The following is a 19,462-nucleotide window of genomic DNA, read 5'->3' on the forward strand; positions in this document are numbered from 1 at the left end:
CGGTAGACCCGTTTTAAGCACAAGAGGAATTCGATCACATGAGTAAAGGGACGTTTTCACAGAGAATATGAAGAATTTCTAAAATCCAACTTCCGTCTTTCAGGCTTAGGGCCCGATTATCTCTTCACTCGGTGCTCCAGGTCACATGGGGTCTGATTACAGAGAGAGCTGAGACCGTTCTGAACAGTTTGATATGAAACATCTGGGCATTATTTTACACACAAGTGCCTTAAAAGGTGAATTTAAGAAGATCAAGAAATCGAGAAAACGCCCTCAGACTCTAGAGGGTGTCGTCTCTGTAGTAGAGATGGCTCAACTGTATGGATGCGTACGGGACAAAATCCTGGAAGGGATTTCAGAGGGAACTAGATCTAGTATCGGAGTAGTCTGAGCCTAGTTTTAGATGTTCTAAAAGAACATCAATTTAAAAAAGCTCATTTTAAAGATTATCAGCTTTTAACGACAAAATATTTGATTCATCTTGGTTGATCAAGATCTTGGTACCGGTATCCCTTCAGGACACGAGAAGCCCGCCAGATGTTCAGCAACTGTCCCAGAAACTCTTATTTGACGCACCGTTTCTGCACGATGAGATTGATGTTCCTCAGAGCCACATACTGCAGCTCAGGCTCAGCGGACAGCAGAGTAACCAGCGGTGGGGCCAGCTTCTTCAGCAGGGTCCCATAGTAGTCCAGGTCCTTCGGCAGCATCTCCATGAACTTCATCAGCACCTTCACGGCAGACAGCACCACAGCCGAGTTGGCGTGGGAGAGCCTCGGAGTCACCCGCTCACAGATACTGCAGAACAGAAGCAAACGAGAGCATATATAGGCTCAGTGTAGGACTAATATTTGTTTCATTTATTCATTAACTAATTAACTAATTAATTAATTAATTAACACCACATTTATCACTGCTGAGGTCCTGGGCTGAAATACGTATTAGAAAAAACGCCAAACCATAATAACCTAGTATGCAGCTGTTCCTACAGGGGGCGCTGCACTGTGTGCTGTGCCGCGTTTCTTCCATAACCATCATTACACACTTCTGACTTTGTGACCCAGTAGCCTTTCTGTTGGCTCCACCTAGTGGGGGATTGTCCTTGTTGCACATCAACAAGCCTTGTCGGGCTTATTCGCTGTTATTATCTGTTGAGTTGAGTGTTCTTTATGTTTTGGCTCTGTGTGTGTGTGTGTGTGTGTGTGTGTGTTTCAGTGGAAGATTTAATGTAACAAATGGACCATCAGTATCTAACTGCTTTACTTCTTCTGCTTCACCAAAATATACATTATATGTCCAAAGTTTGTGGACACCCCATTTTACTTATACTTTAAGCTGCACCCACTGCTGACACAGATGTGCAAATGCACAAGCATAGCCTGTCTAGTCCCGTTAGAGAAGTACTGCCAATAGAATAGGACTCTCTGGAGCAGATAAACATCATGAACCTATTAGCACAGTTTCTAATATACTACATGGACAAAAGTATTGGGACACCTGCTCATTTGTTAAATCTTCCAAAAATCAAGAAAAAAATGAAGAAATGACACCAGTAGACCTTCTACTGGATTCTGGAGGATTCTGAGGATTTGATTGCATTCAGCTCAGCCACAAATGCATTAGTGAGGTCAGGATGTTGTCAGAATGATCACCACCCCACCTCATCATCCCCAACTCCTGCTAAAAGTACTGGATGGAGCTCCTCCACCATCATTCCAGAGAACACAGCTCTTCCACTGCTCCCAGCTCCTCAATGCTGGGGGGCTTTATACCCCCCTCTAGCCCACGCCTGGCATTATTAGGCAGCATGGAGCTGATAGGTTCATGATGTTGATCTGCTCCAGAGAGTCCTATTCTATTGGCAGAACAACTTCTCTACAGGGACTAGACAAGCTGTACGTGGCTGCATTTGCACATCTGTGTCCGTGACAATCACAGCAGCAGCGTCCACAAACATTTGGCCGCATACAGCGCGTAATGAACAGTGCTTCAGCGTTTTCAGACGTAGACGTGCTGTGCAAGGTCTTTCAGATCTGCGACCCAGCCGAGACCTCTGACCTCTGTGACTCGCGGTCATCCCGCGGCGTGTAATTGGCCAGGCAGTCCAGGATGAAGATCTGGCCCCACTCTGTGCACTCGTTCAGGGCCGTCAGCAGCTTGTTGATGGTCTGAGGGTTCAGGTCCAGCAGGTTACTGTTGGGATGAGACTCGGCTATCTCGGAGAGGGCGGCCACAGCGTTCGCCACGACCTGAGCGAGAGAGAGCGAGAGCGAGAGAGAGAGAGAGAGAGATGAAGAAGCAAAAAACGAAGATCAGCAGGGTTTCAGGTTTCAGTAAACAACAGCAGCTACGACTGAGACCCGGCAGCATGAAATTTCACACCAGGAGCACAAGAAACGGATAGAGTGGTGTGGCAAACGGACGCCACACACAAACCTGCACACAGACTTCTACTGGTGTATCACCAGAATATACACAAAAAAAAAAAAAAAGTTTGTGGACACCCCATTCTAGACGTTTTCCAGGCACTGCAGGTGACAAAACGGTCAAAAAATACAAGGTCTTTATTTCTGGGTTAGCAAAAGCAGCCAATGTTTTGGCTATTTTGTGTGTGTGTGTGTGTGTGTGAGAGAGAGTGTGTACTGGTACACACTCTGGACTGGTATCTGTAGTGGTTGGTCTACTGGTGGGTAATAACTGGTTTATAGTGGGTGAATGTGCTGTGTGTGTGATTGGGGGTTCTATAGTGTGTGTGTTAGCATTAGCATTAGCCTCCTCCACTCGGTTCTGAATGGGTTATTCAGTGCTGGTTTATAAACAGAGAAAGGTGAGCGCCGGTTCTGCGGTTCTCCCGCTGGTAAAACAGTGTTTCAGTGAGAGTTTTATAAAGGGTCAAATATTATGGTCTGTTTTCAGGTTCCACTGTAAAATAGCTCCACACTGCAGAACCTCAGCTCCTCTATTTACCTTCTGAGAACGTCCGCACTGCTGGAGATAATGCCGGTTAATGCGCTCTGAGCACCGTGGCTAAAACAAAGACTCGAAACTGGACTGGGATTAAAATAGCCCATACCCGATCCAGTCATATCCAGTCGTATCGGACATCCCTACGAAACAACACAGCGCCTCGAGTCTACAGTGCATCACCAAGCTCAAGGGCAGATTAGCTGACCTGACCAGCCAGGTCAGAGAGCCTCACCATGGGGTTGGAGTCCGAGATCAGGTCCTTCAGCGTGTCCAGGAAGCCCTGGTCCTCCACCAGTTGGGCGTTAATGTCGTGAAGCTTGGCCACACACACTGCTGCAGTCTTTCTTACGTAGGGGTCTTCATCCTTCAGACACTTGCGCAGAGGCTCACAGAGGTACTCGGTGATCTTATCCACACGAATGCAGCCCATGGTCCGCACGGCCAGAGCTCGGATCAGCGGGTTGGGGTCTTCACAGTCCTGCAAAATTCAAGAAAATTAAAGCCATCATCTTCAAGTCCCACCAGAGATTTTCTACGGGGCTTGAACTTATGTACGCTTGGGATCATCGTCTTGTTGCAAGGTCCAACGACGCCAAAGCTTCACCCTCAGCATGGTTTATTTCCCAGATTCATACGTACCTTGACGAAGGTGTTGACAGCCATGATGGCCATATCAGGCTGGCTCTTGGCGTAGTTCATCAGGTACAGGTAGACCAGCTTCTTCAGCTCCAGATTATCAGTCTGCATGCAGTTCACCACGTCAGGGAAGAGGGCGCTATACAGAGACGAAAACAATGAGCAATAGGAGATCTCCCCTAAGCGCTTTAATTTACTTACACTGATCTTAGAATAAACACTAATAATAATAATAATAATAATAATAACACTTCTACAGAAAGTCGAGGTGGTGGTTCTCAGTCACTGTGTTTATCAGTAGAACATCTCCAAAGTTCTCCTCTCTCATGGAGTCTAGTATTATTGAGAGTTCTCCTCAGATCAACACCTGGTTTGGTGGTAAATCAGGGCTTAATGATGGTAAATCAGGTGAGCTGCTGCTGCTGCTGCTGATGGAGTTGAACACATCCTCCACGCTGTGCTGGCTGGACTGGGGGGCGTCCAGGAGAACCCTGGAGGAACCGAGCTCTGTTCTTCAGACTAGCTCACCAATAAGATCTCACTACTTTCTTTCTTCAGAATGAGAAGCTCTTGTTTCTCCTTTTTACTGGATTAATTTATGTTCACCTGCTTTATCTGTTCTGATGAGATCTGGAGCTTCTGCAGTAAACACTGGGGTTAGAGTGATGGGGAGGGGGTGAAACCTCTGGAGTGGTCTCCTAGTCATGAGCACCTTCACGTACCTCACATCCTTTCCCACAGTCATAGAAGCAATGACCTTCTTCACCGCCTCCTTCTTCTTCTCCTTCTTATCACTGTTCAGCTCCGCCTTCAGCTCGAAGATCTCCCCTGAAAGAAGACACACAGGTTTAAAGCAGGAGAACGTATCTAGACAGTCAATGGAACAGGGTACTCTTGAGCAAGGTCACCATGACGTAGGGTTCTCCGGAGTGATCTGGTTCAGCAGGTGTCTTTTGGACATTCTGAGTACTATTCTGAGTAATAAACCAGCTCATTGAGAAGGTTCTGAGGAACTGCAGCAGCTCTGCTTTAGTGCCGTGCTGCCACTAGAAGACTGTGTCCCCACACCCAGTTCATCTTCACACGCTCGGTCCACACTGTACCCTCTCATCTTCGCGTGAAAATGCCTGTCAGAAAAACAGAGGACGTCCTCGGCAGGGCGGGGAGACGGTGGCGAGAGACACAGTTTTGATCAGGCTCAGTGCGAGACGCCAGTGTGTGAATATAAACGCCGAGCCGGGGCTTCAGCTCGAGCAAGATGTTCAGTCTGATTTCTCCAAGGATCTCAAAAGCTCCGTCTCTCTCTCTCTCAGTCTCAGTCTCTCTCTCTCTCAGTCTCTCTCTCTCTCTCTCTCTCTGTCTGTCTGTCTCTCTCTCTCTCTGTCAGTCTCTCATTCTTATCCCTCTCTCTCTCTCTCTCTCTCTCTCTCTCTCTCTCATTCTCAGTCTCTCTCTCTCAGTCTCTCTTTCTTTCAGTCAGTCTCTCTCTCTCTCTCTCTCTCTCTCTCTCTCTCTCTCTCTCTCTCTCTCTTTCTCAGTCTCTCTCTCTCTCTCTCTCTCTCTCTCTCTCTCTCTCAGTCTCTCTCTCTCTCTCTCTCTCTTAGTTTCTCTCACTGTCAGTCTCTCTCTCTCTCTCTCTCTTTCTTAGTCTCTCTCACTGTCAGTCTCTCTCTCTCTCTCTCTCTCATACACACACCCCTCTCGCTTTATCAGGGGTGTAACAGCGTGTGTTTGGAGGACAAAGAGTGACGAACGTAATCTACACTTTTTGGACAAAAGTATTGGGACACCTGCTCTTCTAAAACTAAGGGCATTAAAGAGACAGTTGATCCTGCTTCTGTTGGAGTAACTGTCTCTACTGCCCAGAGTAGTAGATTTGAGGGAGGAGCATTGCTGTGAGGATTTGATTGCACCCAGCGACAATCCACCCTTTCATGTGCCAAACATGATAACATGTTATCACACCAAAGCACATACACTACATGTCCAAACGTTATTGGACACCCCTTCTAATTGCTGGAAGAGCTTAAGAGCCTCTAGCATTAGAGCTAAAGTTAGCTCGAATGCTAACTCTCTCCATTCCACCTTAAACAGTGCTGCAGGTACAGTGCGTATATCCGAACAGCAGAGCGGAACTGCTGCCTTATTTAAGGTGGAACGGAAAGTTGGGGGAAGAGGGAAACTTTAGCTTAGCGTTAGCGGAGCAGCAGAGCCTCGCCGTAAACGTGACCCGGCAGCACCAGCAGACGTCCACAGAGCCGCCGGTGAAGAGTGAGTTAGTTCATCTGTCAGAAGAGGAGGATCTGAGCTCAGTCCGATCTTCTCCTCCATTCTCTCCACTTGGGAAGATCTACCGTTCCTCCCGTCCCGTCTTCACTCCGGAGTTCCTCCTGGTTAGAAACCAGACTACGATGGAACTGCTCTAATGTTCTACCAGCAGGAGAACCAAGCTCCTTTCTTTGGGAGCTCCAAGCCAGCTCTGAACGGCGCATCCAGAACCAAGGAGGAGGCTAAAGCTAATGCTAACGCTAATGCTCACATGCTAAGTGATCAGACTGCAGAGCTGTAGAGGAGCTGGGAGCTGAATGGTCAGGTGGGTCGGTCAGACTGGACTGTAGGATATGAAACACTACCGAGTTTAAAACCAGGTTTAAAACGCTGCTGCAAACAAAGGAGATCAGATCAGATTAGACTCGAGTCTGATTACAGACACCGGCGCTAAAACAGTGAGTTTACTGCTGTTTACTGCTGTGGATTAGCATTAGCCTACCTATAATGTGGGGCTGGATTAGATACAGAAACACAAAGATCAGATCGGTATCGGACGATAGTCAGCATTTAGAGACTCGGATCGGATCAGGGGTACAACACCTTGATTGGGACGTCCCTAATCACCAATATAAGAGTTAATCTTAGTCTGAATTTAATGAATCAGTTACATGATAAAAACAGTTCTAACAAAAAGGCAACGAAACCAACCTTTCTTGGTAGTGGTGAAATATTTGGAGTCCGTCATCTTGGATCCCAAGCCTCTGTTTTCCTGCACAGAAGAACGGCACAAGTCAAGAACAGCATAAAAATAAAGAAATACGATGTTCTCTCAAATATACCTTCTTCAGCTATGACCTGCGAGAAGACGTGAGGCAGCAAGAACATTAAAAAATAAAAAAAGACAATAGTGGAGAAACAGGAAACTCCAAAAGTGCAAATTCAGGACAATTAAAGGAAGCTCCAGCTCCATCCCCGTGACCCTCACCTCTACAGCGGGCATATTTATACCAAGATCCAGTAACACTGTGCTTTCTGATCTCCTCCAGAGTCCCTCTGAAGACGTTCCTGTACCACAGCAGTGTGTGTTTTCATGGTGAGTGTGTGTGATGATGGAATTATAGGTAGAAGCCCCAGAATTCACTTCTGTATTATCTGAATCTCCCCTTTGTGGCGTAATAGAGCTCTGTTCAGAAGCAGATCAACCTCTAGAATGCAGCCTCCAAACATGGTGGCGGTAGTGTCATACACTACTGTGCTACTGTAACCAAGACCCCCCCCCCAATGTAAACAATGAGAGACACTATAGATACACTACATGTCCAAATGTTTGTGGACACCCCTTCTACTACTTTTGCAAAGTTGCACCCATTGCTGACCCAGATGTGCAAATGCTCTACTGGCAATAGAATAGGACTCTCTGGAGAAGATCACCCTGGGTGAACTAATGCCAGGTGTGGGCTAGAGGGGGGTATAAAGCCACCCAGCATTGAGAAGGTGTGGAGCATTGGAGGAACTGTGGTGGTGGCGCTCCTTCCAGCACTTTTGGGATGAGTTGGGGATCATGAGGTGGGGTGATGATCATCCATCCAACATCCTAACCTCACAACAGCTTCTGTGGATGAATGCAATCAAATCTTCACAGCAATGCTCCTGCAAAATCGGGTGGAAAGCCTTCTTCTCTGGACAGTAGAGACAGTTACTCCAACAGAAGCAGGAGAATGTCTTTTTAATAGCCTTGATTTCAGAAGAAATATGGAGTGAGCAGGTGTCCCAATACTTTTGTCAATTTATTGTGTTTTGAAGGGACTGTACTGTGAGGTGTTAGCGTTTGTGTGGATTTAGCAGACTGGTTTAGCGAGGGTTTACACTCGCTCTGCTTCCAGCTGAATTCCTCATTAACAGTAGGAGCTGGTTTAGGGTGATTTTGGGTGTTCAATCACGTCCAGAGACCAAAAAACTAAAGCCCGTACAGAAGCAGAAACACACTTCTGAACTGTTTGTTCCTTAGTCAGCTCGCCATCCTCGACTCCAAGAGTCCCGCTTCCCCTCTACCCTGCCGAACACAGCAGTTTCTCTGTTTCCTGTTGTCCAGAATCTCCCTCTAACCCTCACCCTCAGAGCCCAGGGGCCATCCAAACATCAGCAACATCAGCAGAGGCCGTGGACCAAAGGGCCTGGTCGGGTTCCAGCTCGACTGACTTTCCAAGCTCTCCTCGTTCCTCACGGTACCTCTCGCACGCTACAGGGCAAAAGTTTTAGAACACCTTCAATATTGTCAAAGTAGCCCACTGGCAGTGCGGCTCGGTCCAGACAAGCCGGCAGGTCTTCTCTTCACAGCTGAAGCTGAGACCTGGTCCAGTGTTAGGTGTAGACATGCGAGACCCCAATCACACAAGCTGCTGATGAGTCTCAGAAACTTCTGATGCTGCCGAGTGGGTGGCTGGGTGGCTGGTTTGCTGGCTGTCCGGGTGGCTGAGTAGGTGGGTGAGTAAGTGAGTGAGTGAGAGGGTGGGTGGCTGGCCGGGTGGCCAAGTGGGTGGCTGGCTAAGTCGGTGGGTGGCTGGCTGGCTGGCTGGCTGACTGGGTGGGTCGCTGGCTGTCCAGGGGGCGGAGCGGGTGGCTGAGTGGGTGGGTGGCTCGCTGGACGGGTGGCCAAGTGGGTGGGCAGTAGAGTGAGTGGGTGAGTGAGTGAGTGAGTGGGCGAGTGAGTGGATGGCTGGCTGGCTAGCTGGCTGAGTGGGTGAGTGAGTGAGTGAGTGGCCGGCTGGGTGGGTGAGTGGCCGGCTGGGTGGGTGAGTGAGTGGGCAAATCTAAGGCAAGTCTGAGGGCAGTAATTAGATGGACAGGAATGCAGACCTTCAGGACGAGCGCTGGTGACCACTGCAGCAGGCTAACCAGTTCAACCAGTATAACTGGTAAGCTTTGATCTATGGGGTAGGCTGGTGCACTATGTGTCCAAATGTTTGGGGACACCCCGTCTAACGACATCCAACATCCTGACCTCACTAATGCTCCTTCTCCAAAGTCTAGTGGAAAGTCTTCTTCTCTGGACAGTAGAGACAGTCACTCCAACAGAAGCAGGATCAGCTCTTTAATACCTTATGAATGAGTGGGTGTCCAAATACTTTTGTCCATATAGTGTATAAATGTGTGAACTGGTCAGTACACGAGTATATACATATACACGTTAGTGTCCAAAATGTGAACTGCTGTGGCTGGACACACTGAGCAATGTGAACCCATAGAGACATGAATCTGCATGACGCTCTTCATGGGATAACCAGCCAGAACATTAAAACCACCGGCAGGTGAACAGCACTGATGATCTAGCTCTTGAAGTTCGTGTGTAGAACAGGGGGTCCTCCAGGGTCGGTGCAATAGACAGTATAACTACTGCTGTGTTCGTGGACTGATTTGATGACGACAGTGTTTACAGTGGCACGAACACACACACACACACACACACACACACACACACACACACACACACACACACACACACACACACACACACACACTGTAGACACCTAAACCACAGCTCTCTAATTCCGATTAGGTTCCCTGATCTCAACACTGTCCACAGTTATCCAGCTTAATTAGCAGGTGGAAGCGTCTCACAGGGCTGTCGGCTCAAATAACAGACTGTTAACAGCTCAACAAGCCAGTTCACACCGTCCTATTCCTCCACTCCCCTCCTGCGTCCCCCGGTTCCCCCCTACGTCCCCAATTCCTGCATCCCACAGATCTCTCTTACGTCCCCCAGATCTCTCCTATATCTCCTACGTCCCCCAGATCTCTCCTACGTCCCCCAGATCTCTCCTATGTCCCCCAGATCTCTCCTATATCTCCTACGTCCCCCAGATCTCTCCTATGTCCCCCAGATCTCTCCTATATCTCCTACGTCCCCCAGATCTCTCCTATGTCCCCCAGATCTCTCCTATATCTCCTACGTCCCCCAGATCTCTCCTACGTCCCCCAGATCTCTCCTATGTCCCCCAGATCTCTCCTATATCTCCTACGTCCCCCAGATCTCTCCTATGTCCCCCAGATCTCTCCTATATCTCCTACGTCCCCCAGATCTCTCCTACGTCCCCCAGATCTCTCCTACGTCCCCCAGATCTCTCCTATGTCCCCCAGATCTCTCCTATATCTCCTACGTCCCCCAGATCTCTCCTATGTCCCCCAGATCTCTCCTATATCTCCTACGTCCCCCAGATCTCTCCTATGTCCCCCAGATCTCTCCTATATCTCCTACGTCCCCCAGATCTCTCCTACGTCCCCCAGATCTCTCCTATGTCCCCCAGATCTCTCCTATATCTCCTACGTCCCCCAGATCTCTCCTATGTCCCCCAGATCTCTCCTATATCTCCTACGCCCCCCAGATCTCACCCACGTCCCCCAGATCTCACCCACGTCCCCCAGATCTCACCCACGTCCCCCAGATCTCACCTACGTCCCCCAGATCTCACCCACGTCCCCCAGATCTCACCTACGTCCCCATAGATCTCTCTTATTTTGCAATTAACAGCCATAAATAATTATCCATCTTATAAAAACAGTCAGACAACTCCTGTTTCATCATCATCTAAGAGGACTGTCCTACAAGAACAGCCAGATCACTCTAATTTCTTCATCAGCTGAAACTGTCTTAAAGGAACGGCCATATCACCCCTATACTCTCCAGATCACTCCTATAGTCACTCTCCAGATCACTCCTATCCCCATTTCCAGATCCCTCCTATACTCTCCAGATCACTCCTATCCTCACTCTCCAGATCACTCCTATACTCTCCAGATCCCTCCTATAGTCACTCTCCAGATCCCTCCTATAGTCACTCTCCAGATCCCTCCTATAGTCACTCTCCAGATCACTCCTATAGTCACTCTCCAGATCACTCCTATCCCCTCCAGATCACCCCTATACTCACTCTCCAGATCACCCCTATACTCACTCTCCAGATCACCCCTATACTCACTCTCCAGATCACCCCTATACTCACTCTCCAGATCACCCCTATACTCACTCTCCAGATCACTCCTATACTCACTCTCCAGATCACTCTGGTCTTCATCATCAGTCTACATGAGCTACATGTTTACTAAAGCCAGGCTACATAACAGTAAGCTAAGCTAGCTAATGCTAAATCACTCCACCACCTAGCTGATTGTTCTGTAACGTTTATACTGCCATCATCTTCATCATCATCATCATCATCATTTATTATAACAAATAAAGTGCAAACAGCAGGCTGAGCTGAGCTGAGCTGAGCTGGCTACACTCGTAAAGCTACGCTACGCTAGGCTAGGCTAGGCTAGGCTAAGCTAACGCGGCTAATGCTATCATCCACACACTTTTAATAAACTAAACTAAACAGGTAAACATTTATAACCACAAACACCGTCTGTTTGGTTTTAGCCACTCACGCATAATTGACTCGCCCACTCCATTTCGGCACAGTCGGTCAGCTGAACGGAGCCGCTGCTGCTAAGCTAACCAAGCTAACAGATGAACGTAGAGCAGCGGCAGCTGGCTAGCGATGCTGCGGCGGATGCTAAAGGCTTGACCTTCTTAGCCGGGGCTTAGAGCTGCCTTTGCCGGGTTGTTAAGCCTTTAATCCCGCAGAGCGCGTCCACTGACCGGCCGGCCAGCGTGGAAAAAACAGAAGCCCGCAGAGAAGTTTAAATATAGACCCAGTACCTGAATTAAAGAGGAGGGACAGCGGCCCGGGAGGGAGCTTACCGGGGAAGAGCGGTGGTCTGAGTCCGGCCTGTTTCTCTCCCACTGCCTGTGATTCACACTTCCTACTGCAGCCCTGCTCACCAGCCCTGCTCACCAGCCCTGCTCACCAGCCCTGCTCACCAGCCCTGCTCACACTACACATTAATAATGCACCACATTAGTAACCGTGTCCATATAGTGCAGAATTAGCTTGTGTTGATTGGTATGTAATATTAACTGTGTTAATATACACTATTATATAATATATTATAAATGTAAAAGGCAATAAGGAAGTTACCATATGGAGCCATACTATTAGTCACAGGTAATATTTATACACACTCTATGAGACACATTACATCTCTGCTATATCCCCCCCAGATCCCCCAGATCTCCCCTATATCCCACAGATCCCCCCTATATCCCCCAGATCCCCCAGATCTCCCCTATATCCCACAGATCCCACAGATCTCCCCTATATCCCCCAGATCTCCCCTATATCCCACAGATCCCCCAGATCTCCCCTATATCCCACAGATCCCCCCTATATCCCCCAGATCCCCCAGATATCCCCTATATCCCACAGATCCCCCAGATCTCCCCTATATCCCCCAGATCTCCCCTATATCCCCCAGATCCCAGAGATCTTTCCTATATCCCCAGATCTCTCCTATATCCCCCCAGATCTCTCCTATATCCCCCAGATCTCTCCTATATCCCCCCAGATCTCTCCTATATCCCCCCAGACTTCTCCTATATCCCCAGATCTCTCCTATATTTCCCCGGATCTCTCCTATATCCCCCAGATCTCTCCTATATTTCCCCGGATCTCTCCTATATCCCCCACATCCCCCAGATCTCTCCTATATCCACTATATTCTCCAAATCATATATATATGATTATATATGTATATTCTCTATGTATATTATTCACATCTCCCATTTCTCTCCTATATCCCCCAGATCCCCCAGATCTCTCCTATATCCCCCAGATCTCTCCTATATCCCACAGATCTCTCCTATATCCCCCAGATCTCTCCTATATCCCACAGATCACACAGATCTATCCTATATCCCACAGATCTCTCCTATATCCCACAGATCACACAGGTCTATTCTATATCCCACAGATCTCTCCTATATCCCACAGATCTATCCTATATCCCACAGATCTCTCCTATATCCCACAGATCTATCCTATATCCCACAGATCACACAGATCTATCCTATATCCCACAGATCTCTCCTATATCCCACAGATCTCTCCTATATCCCACAGATCTCTTCTACCTCCACCAGATCTCTCCTATATCCCACAGATCTCTCCTATATCCCCCCAGATCTCTCCTATATCCCACAGATCCCCCAGATCTCTCCTATATCCCACATATCTCTCCTATATCCCACAGATCCCCCAGACCTCTTCTATATACCCCAGATCTCTCCTATATCCACTATATTCTCCAAATCATATATATATGATTATATATGTATATTCCCTATGTATATTCTCAACATCCCCCCAGATCTCTCCTATATCCCCCAGATCTCTCCTATATCCCCCAGATCTCTCCTATATCCCACAGATCTCTCCTATATCCCCCAGATCTCTCCTATATCCCACACATCCCCCAGATCTCTCCTATTTCGTAATTAACAGCAATAACTAATTAGCCATCTTAAAGAAATAGTCAGTCCTCCTATTTTTCCAGATCAATCCTATTTCATCATCATCTAAGAGGACTGTCCTACAAGAACAGCCAGATCACTCTTATTTCTTTATCAACTGAAACTGTCTTAAACAAACAGTCAGATCACTCTAATAATTTACTATATAACCATATCATGCAGTATTTGTTTGTTTTGTTCGGTATGTGATATTAACCGTGATTTATATTGCAGAATTTATATTGCCTCTAATATATACTATTATATAATACTGTATATTATAAATGTAAAAGTCAATGAGGAAGTTACCATATGGTTCCATAGTATTTGTTCACAGGTAACATATACATGTATCAGCAGATGAACAGTCAGTTCTTGAAGGTGATGGGCAGGCGTAAGAGAAAGTCTGAGACACTTTGACAAGAACCAAAGTGTGATGTTCTAGACGACTGGGTCAGAACATCTCCAAAACATCAGGTCATGCAGTGGTCAGTACTGAAGTGCTTCAAGGGAAGGACAACCGGTGAACCAAAGAGAGGGTCATTGGGGTCATGGCATATTGATGTGCATGGAGGTCCCACCTCACAACTTACAGGACTTGGAGGTTCTGTCCCACTATATTTAAACAGTATAATCTGCAGAGCTGTGTTTGTGCTCTAAAGACAGGGAGAACGCTTCAGTTTACTGAGATAAATAATTCACACGCTGCTCCACCACTTCACCTTTACTGTAGCTCAGTTACCCAGCTCCCGTCTGCATTACCTCAACCGGACTGTACAGTCTGTCTGCTGCACCCAGCTGCTCTACACTCATTAACACTACAATATACTGTATATGAGACACATCACATCACACTATATGAGACACATCACATCCCACTATATGAGACATGTTACATCCCACTATATGAGACATGTTACATCCCACTATATGATATACATCACATCCCACTATATGATACACATCACATCCCACTATATGAGACATGTTACATCCCACTATATGATACACGTCACATCCCACTATATGAGACACTTCACATCCCACTATATGAGACACATCACATCCAACTATATGAGACATGTTACATCCCACTATATGATACATGTTACATCCCACTATATGATACATGTTACATCCCACTATATGAGACACATCACATCCCACTATATGAGACATGTTACATCCCACTATATGAGACATGTTACATCCCACTATATGAGACATGTTACATCACACTATATTGGACACATGACATCACACTATATGAGACATGTTACATCACACTATATGAGACATGTTACATCCCACTATATGATACATGTTACATCCCACTATATGAGACACATGACATTCCACTATATGAGACATGTTACATCCCACTATATGAGACACATGACATTCCACTATATGAGACATGTTACATCCCACTATATGAGACACATCACATCCCACTATATGAAACACGTCACATCACACTATATGAGACATGTTACATCCCACTATATTGGACACATTACATCCCACTATATGAGACACATCACATCCCACTATATGAGACACGTCACATCCCACTATATAAGACATGTTACATCCCACTATATGAGACACATCACATCCCACTATATGAGACATGTTACATCCCACTATATGATATACATCACATCCCACTATATGAGACACATCACATCCCACTATATGAAACACGTCACATCACACTATATGAGACACGTCACATCCCACTATATGAGACATGTTACATCCCACTATATGAGACACGTCACATCCCACTATATGAGACATGTTACATCCCACTATATGAGACACATGACATTCCACTATATGAGACACATGACATCACACTATATGAGACATGTTACATCCCACTATATATCCATCCTACTATATGAGACATGTTACATCCCACTATATGAGACACATCACATCCAACTATATGAGACATGTTACATCCCACTATATGAGACATGTTACATCCCACTATATGAGACACATGACATCCCACTATATGAGACATGTTACATCCCACTATATGAGACATGTTACATCCCACTATATGAGACATGTTACATCCCACTATATGGGACACATGACATCACACTATATGATACACATGACATCCCACTATATGGGACAGGCTATATGGGACACATCACATCTCACTATATGAGACAGTTCTGTGATTATTTTTGAAGGTTTATTCAAAGATATTAAATAATCACAGAACTGCTGAAACCTACAGACTCTCACAAATAACAGCTTTCCTAGTGGCCCTGAGTGAAGCCGCACCTACAGGGAACACACACCAGGAACATGTACAGTCAAATACCACACACACACACACACACTCACACACACACAGTGACAGGGCTGTGTTTAAAAGCTCTATATGTTTTGAATAGCTGCACTGTTTGCAGACAAACCGCAGCTCAGCTCCTCTGCTGGCAGGTGGTTGAGGTGTGTGGACGTATTTGGACGTGTCTAAAAGAAAAAAGATCAAAGATTAAACCACAGACTCCAGCATAGTAAAATAATACACACTGACTACAGACACACCAACGGCACTATTACTGCATATATATATATATATATATAGGGACAAAAGTATTGGGACACCTGCTCATTCACTGTATCTGCTACAAACAAGGTGTTATAAAGAGCTGATCCTGCTTCTGTTGGAGGAACAACAGACTTTCTACTAGATTTTGGAGAAAACTTGCTGTGAGGATTTGATTGCATTCAGCGTTAATGAGGTCAGGGTGTTGTCAGGATGATCACCATTGGTTTAGAACTTTTTGGTTGAAATAAGCACAGGCATGTTTGGAAGCAAAAGCATGCAGAATTTAATTAGTTGTATCATTTTAAAACTGTAAAAGATAGAAATAAAAAATAAGCTTGATTAAATATTCAATTATCAATTTTCATCTTTAATTTGATGCATTTTGGAGATCAGGTCATCTTCCAGTCACTGAACTGTTCACTGTAACCGATACTTTGACCAAGGATGCTCAAAAACACTGTGCAACACTAGGGACACCTAGTGGGCATACACTGGAACTACATCACAGCGTCCCTCCATGGACACACAGCCTATGTTAGCATTGTTAGTGATACCAGGTGATAACACATTATACAGTATTTTGCATATCCAAACACCATGGAAACAGGTCCACAGATTAGCATTGTTAGCACTGTCCCAGGTTAGCATTGTTAGCACCATCCTATGTTAGCATTGTTAGTGATACCAGGTGATAACACATTATACAGTATTTTGCATATCCAAACACCATGGAAACAGGTCCACAGATTAGCATTGTTAGCACTGTCCCAGGTTAGCATTGTTAGCACCATCCTATGTTAGCATTGTTAGTGATACCAGGTGATAACACATTATACAGTATTTTGCATATCCAAACACCATGGAAACAGGTCCACAGATTAGCATTGTTAGCACTGTCCCAGGTTAGCATTGTTAGCACCATCCTATGTTAGCATTGTTAGTGATACCAGGTGATCACACATTATACAGTATTTTGCATATCCAAACACCATGGAAACAGGTCCACAGATTAGCATTGTCAGCACTGTCATAGGTTAGCACTGTTAGTACAATCCTAGGTTAGCACTGTCAGTACAATCCTAGGTTAGCACTGTTATACCAGTTAATAACAATACATTATACTGTATTTTGAGCATCCAAACACCATGGAAACACGTCCACAGATTAGCAATGTCAGCACTGTCATAGGTTAGCATTGTTAGCATTGTCCCAGATTAGCATTGTCCTAGGTTAGCATTGTTAGTGATACCAGTTAATAACAACCCATTATATGGTATTTGTGCATCTGAACACCATGGAAACATGTCCACAGATTAGCACTGTTGACATTGTCCCAGGTTAGCACTATTAGCACTGTCCCAGGTTAGCAATGTTAGCACCATCCTAGGTTAGCATTGTTTGTGACACCAGGCGATAACACATTATACAGTATGTTGCATATCCAAACACCATGGAAACAGGTCCACAGATTAGCATTGTTGACATTGTCCCAGGTTAGCACTGTCCCAGGTTAGCATTGCTATCGATACCAGTTAATAACAATACATTATACTGTATTTTGAGCATCCAAACACCATGGAAACACGTCCACAGATTAGCACAGTGTTAGCACTGTCATAGGTTAGCATTGTTAGCATTGTCCCAGATTAGCATTGTCCTAGGTTAGCATTGTTAGTGTCGGGGCTCTTAAGGCTCTCCGGACGTTCTGAGAAGGAACAGGACGTTCCAGCTGAAATGTCCTTCTCAGAACTCCCAGACATCCCAGTCCTCTGTGGACACTAGCCACTGCCCAGCTAACATGTCCATGTGGGGTATGGATGGGTCACTCAACTTGGAACCACAACGTCTTCTCCCAGGGTTCCACGTTGGCCCCACATATGGAAGCCCACCAGGGTCAGTGATGGGACCAGGAGGGGTTGAACATGGGCTGTACAAAGCACACAGGGTCTAGATGGGACCCATGTGAGATTGAGGTGGGGATTATGTGCAAACCCACTCAGAGCTCATGCCCTCCATGCTCACCTCCCCCCTGAAGAGCGGTTCTGCTCAGACCCTCAGGTCTGGAGGTCTTCCTTATCAATGACAGGGTTGTGGGTTCGATACCCGGGCTCAGCAAACTGCCACTGTCACAAATGATGAATATGGTCGTTTTTTTGTTGCCCTAGAGGGCGCCAGAGAGCGCTCTGCCAGAACACAGCGGTAAAAACAAAGGATTTAAATGAGCTGGATTATAAAGGGGCACCCCTGGTTAATGGAGTATTCAGATTAGGTGTGAGTGTATTCAGCGAATAGGGGCTTTCTAGTGGTTGCAGGTCTTGTGTGAAGTCCTCTCAACACAACAAACCGAGGCAGACATCAAAGCTTTCATCTTGGAAAAAAAACAGCTTTATTACAAGAACTAAATTACAGCAATTTTTTTGGAGTCCTGGTTTCACAAATATTGCTCTTCATACCGACCAAATCCCACCGTTTCAGCATTTCGGCCCGATTCCTCTCCACTCATCTCCAGCTCTGCAGGAACAGGAGGAGGACGCGAGCAGGAGGAAGCTGGACTTCCAGGAGCTCGGCTTCTCATGAAGACCGGTCAGGACTGTGACGGACAGGCGGGACGAGAGAAAGTGACATGCATTGGAGTGCGCGGGTGCAGGAGGGCTTTCTGAAGCCTGGGGAGACGTGAGAGCACAGGTTCGAAGACCAGAGGGAGGAGAACAGCCGTGCAGGTTCACAATACATTCAAAATAATAATCCACAGATTCATAAAGAAGAAATGATGAAGCTATTCGGCCACATGGCGGCGCTAACAGAGACCCGGCCCCTAGCGCGGGGGTCCATGAGGGTCTGTGTGGCAGTGAATAAGAACTTCAGGAGAAACGGAAACTTCGTAAGTATGTAAATGAAGGCTATGCAATGTGTGTGTGTGTGTGTGTGTGGGGGGGGCCTACATGTGAGTCAGTCCCGTCCCGTCACAGGCATAAGCTGCTGCTAAAAGGGGAAGTCCACCACATTTTCGAAATCTCAGCAGAACGTCACTGTAGAGAAATTTACCTACTTGGATTTCTTATGAATTTCTTTACAGTGGTGATGAAAGGAGGCAGACGTCTGTCGCCATGACTACGCAAACACAAACATAGCCATATTATTTTTACTGTCCAATCCTGTGAAGTTTTATATGCTAATGATTTATATGATAAAAATAAATACAATAACAAATACACACATTTATCAACCAGACTTTTAAAAGTTATAAAATAAAAGCCCAAATTAATGATCTGGATTAATGCATTTTTAAATCTCAGCGTTTAATAAATCTGTGTTTATGTGTTTAAAGAACCTCCACATCCTGTAAAGCTTCCAATTGAAGGTATTTTCTAGAAACCGGAGCGTTAGCATGTCCTTAAACCTACGTATTTTTAAAGAATTTACAAATGAAAAGTCCTAATAATATTTCAAGTACATTCAGATATTTAATATGTTGCTGCTGAGAGCATTTTGGAGATACATCAGCTACTACATATATGTATATAATATTTGAATGTACTTTTACATTTTTATATTGAATTTATATTAAATACATATTTCATTTGTAATTAAAATATTTCATATATTTATTTAAGGTTCAAAAT

The 19,462-nt window shown here is 45.8% G+C and overlaps 1 protein-coding gene across 3 annotated transcripts in view; it reads right to left on the bottom strand.

The window, feature by feature from the left end:
* ap1b1 (adaptor related protein complex 1 subunit beta 1) overlaps positions 1–11,723 on the bottom strand; it is a 44,930-nt gene extending 33,207 nt beyond the window's left edge. For 2 of the 3 annotated variants that reach the window (XM_072664565.1, XM_072664564.1), the window contains exons 1-7: positions 11,299–11,472; positions 6,583–6,643; positions 4,326–4,431; positions 3,607–3,742; positions 3,200–3,445; positions 2,059–2,249; positions 577–798 (exon numbers count right to left, since the gene is read on the bottom strand). In XM_072664565.1, the coding sequence (XP_072520666.1) occupies positions 577–798; positions 2,059–2,249; positions 3,200–3,445; positions 3,607–3,742; positions 4,326–4,431; positions 6,583–6,643; positions 11,299–11,322 (986 nt within the window). In that variant the 5' untranslated portion in view covers positions 11,323–11,472. Of the gene's footprint in view, positions 1–576; positions 799–2,058; positions 2,250–3,199; positions 3,446–3,606; positions 3,743–4,325; positions 4,432–6,582; positions 6,644–11,298; positions 11,473–11,614 lie in introns of those variants that run through there. The other variant, XM_072664566.1, reaches the window with a different exon arrangement.
* Positions 11,724–19,462: the final 7,739 nt, after the last annotated feature.

This window comes from Salminus brasiliensis, chromosome 20 (assembly GCF_030463535.1).
Source record: "Salminus brasiliensis chromosome 20, fSalBra1.hap2, whole genome shotgun sequence".
NCBI classification, from domain to species: domain Eukaryota; kingdom Metazoa; phylum Chordata; class Actinopteri; order Characiformes; family Bryconidae; genus Salminus; species Salminus brasiliensis.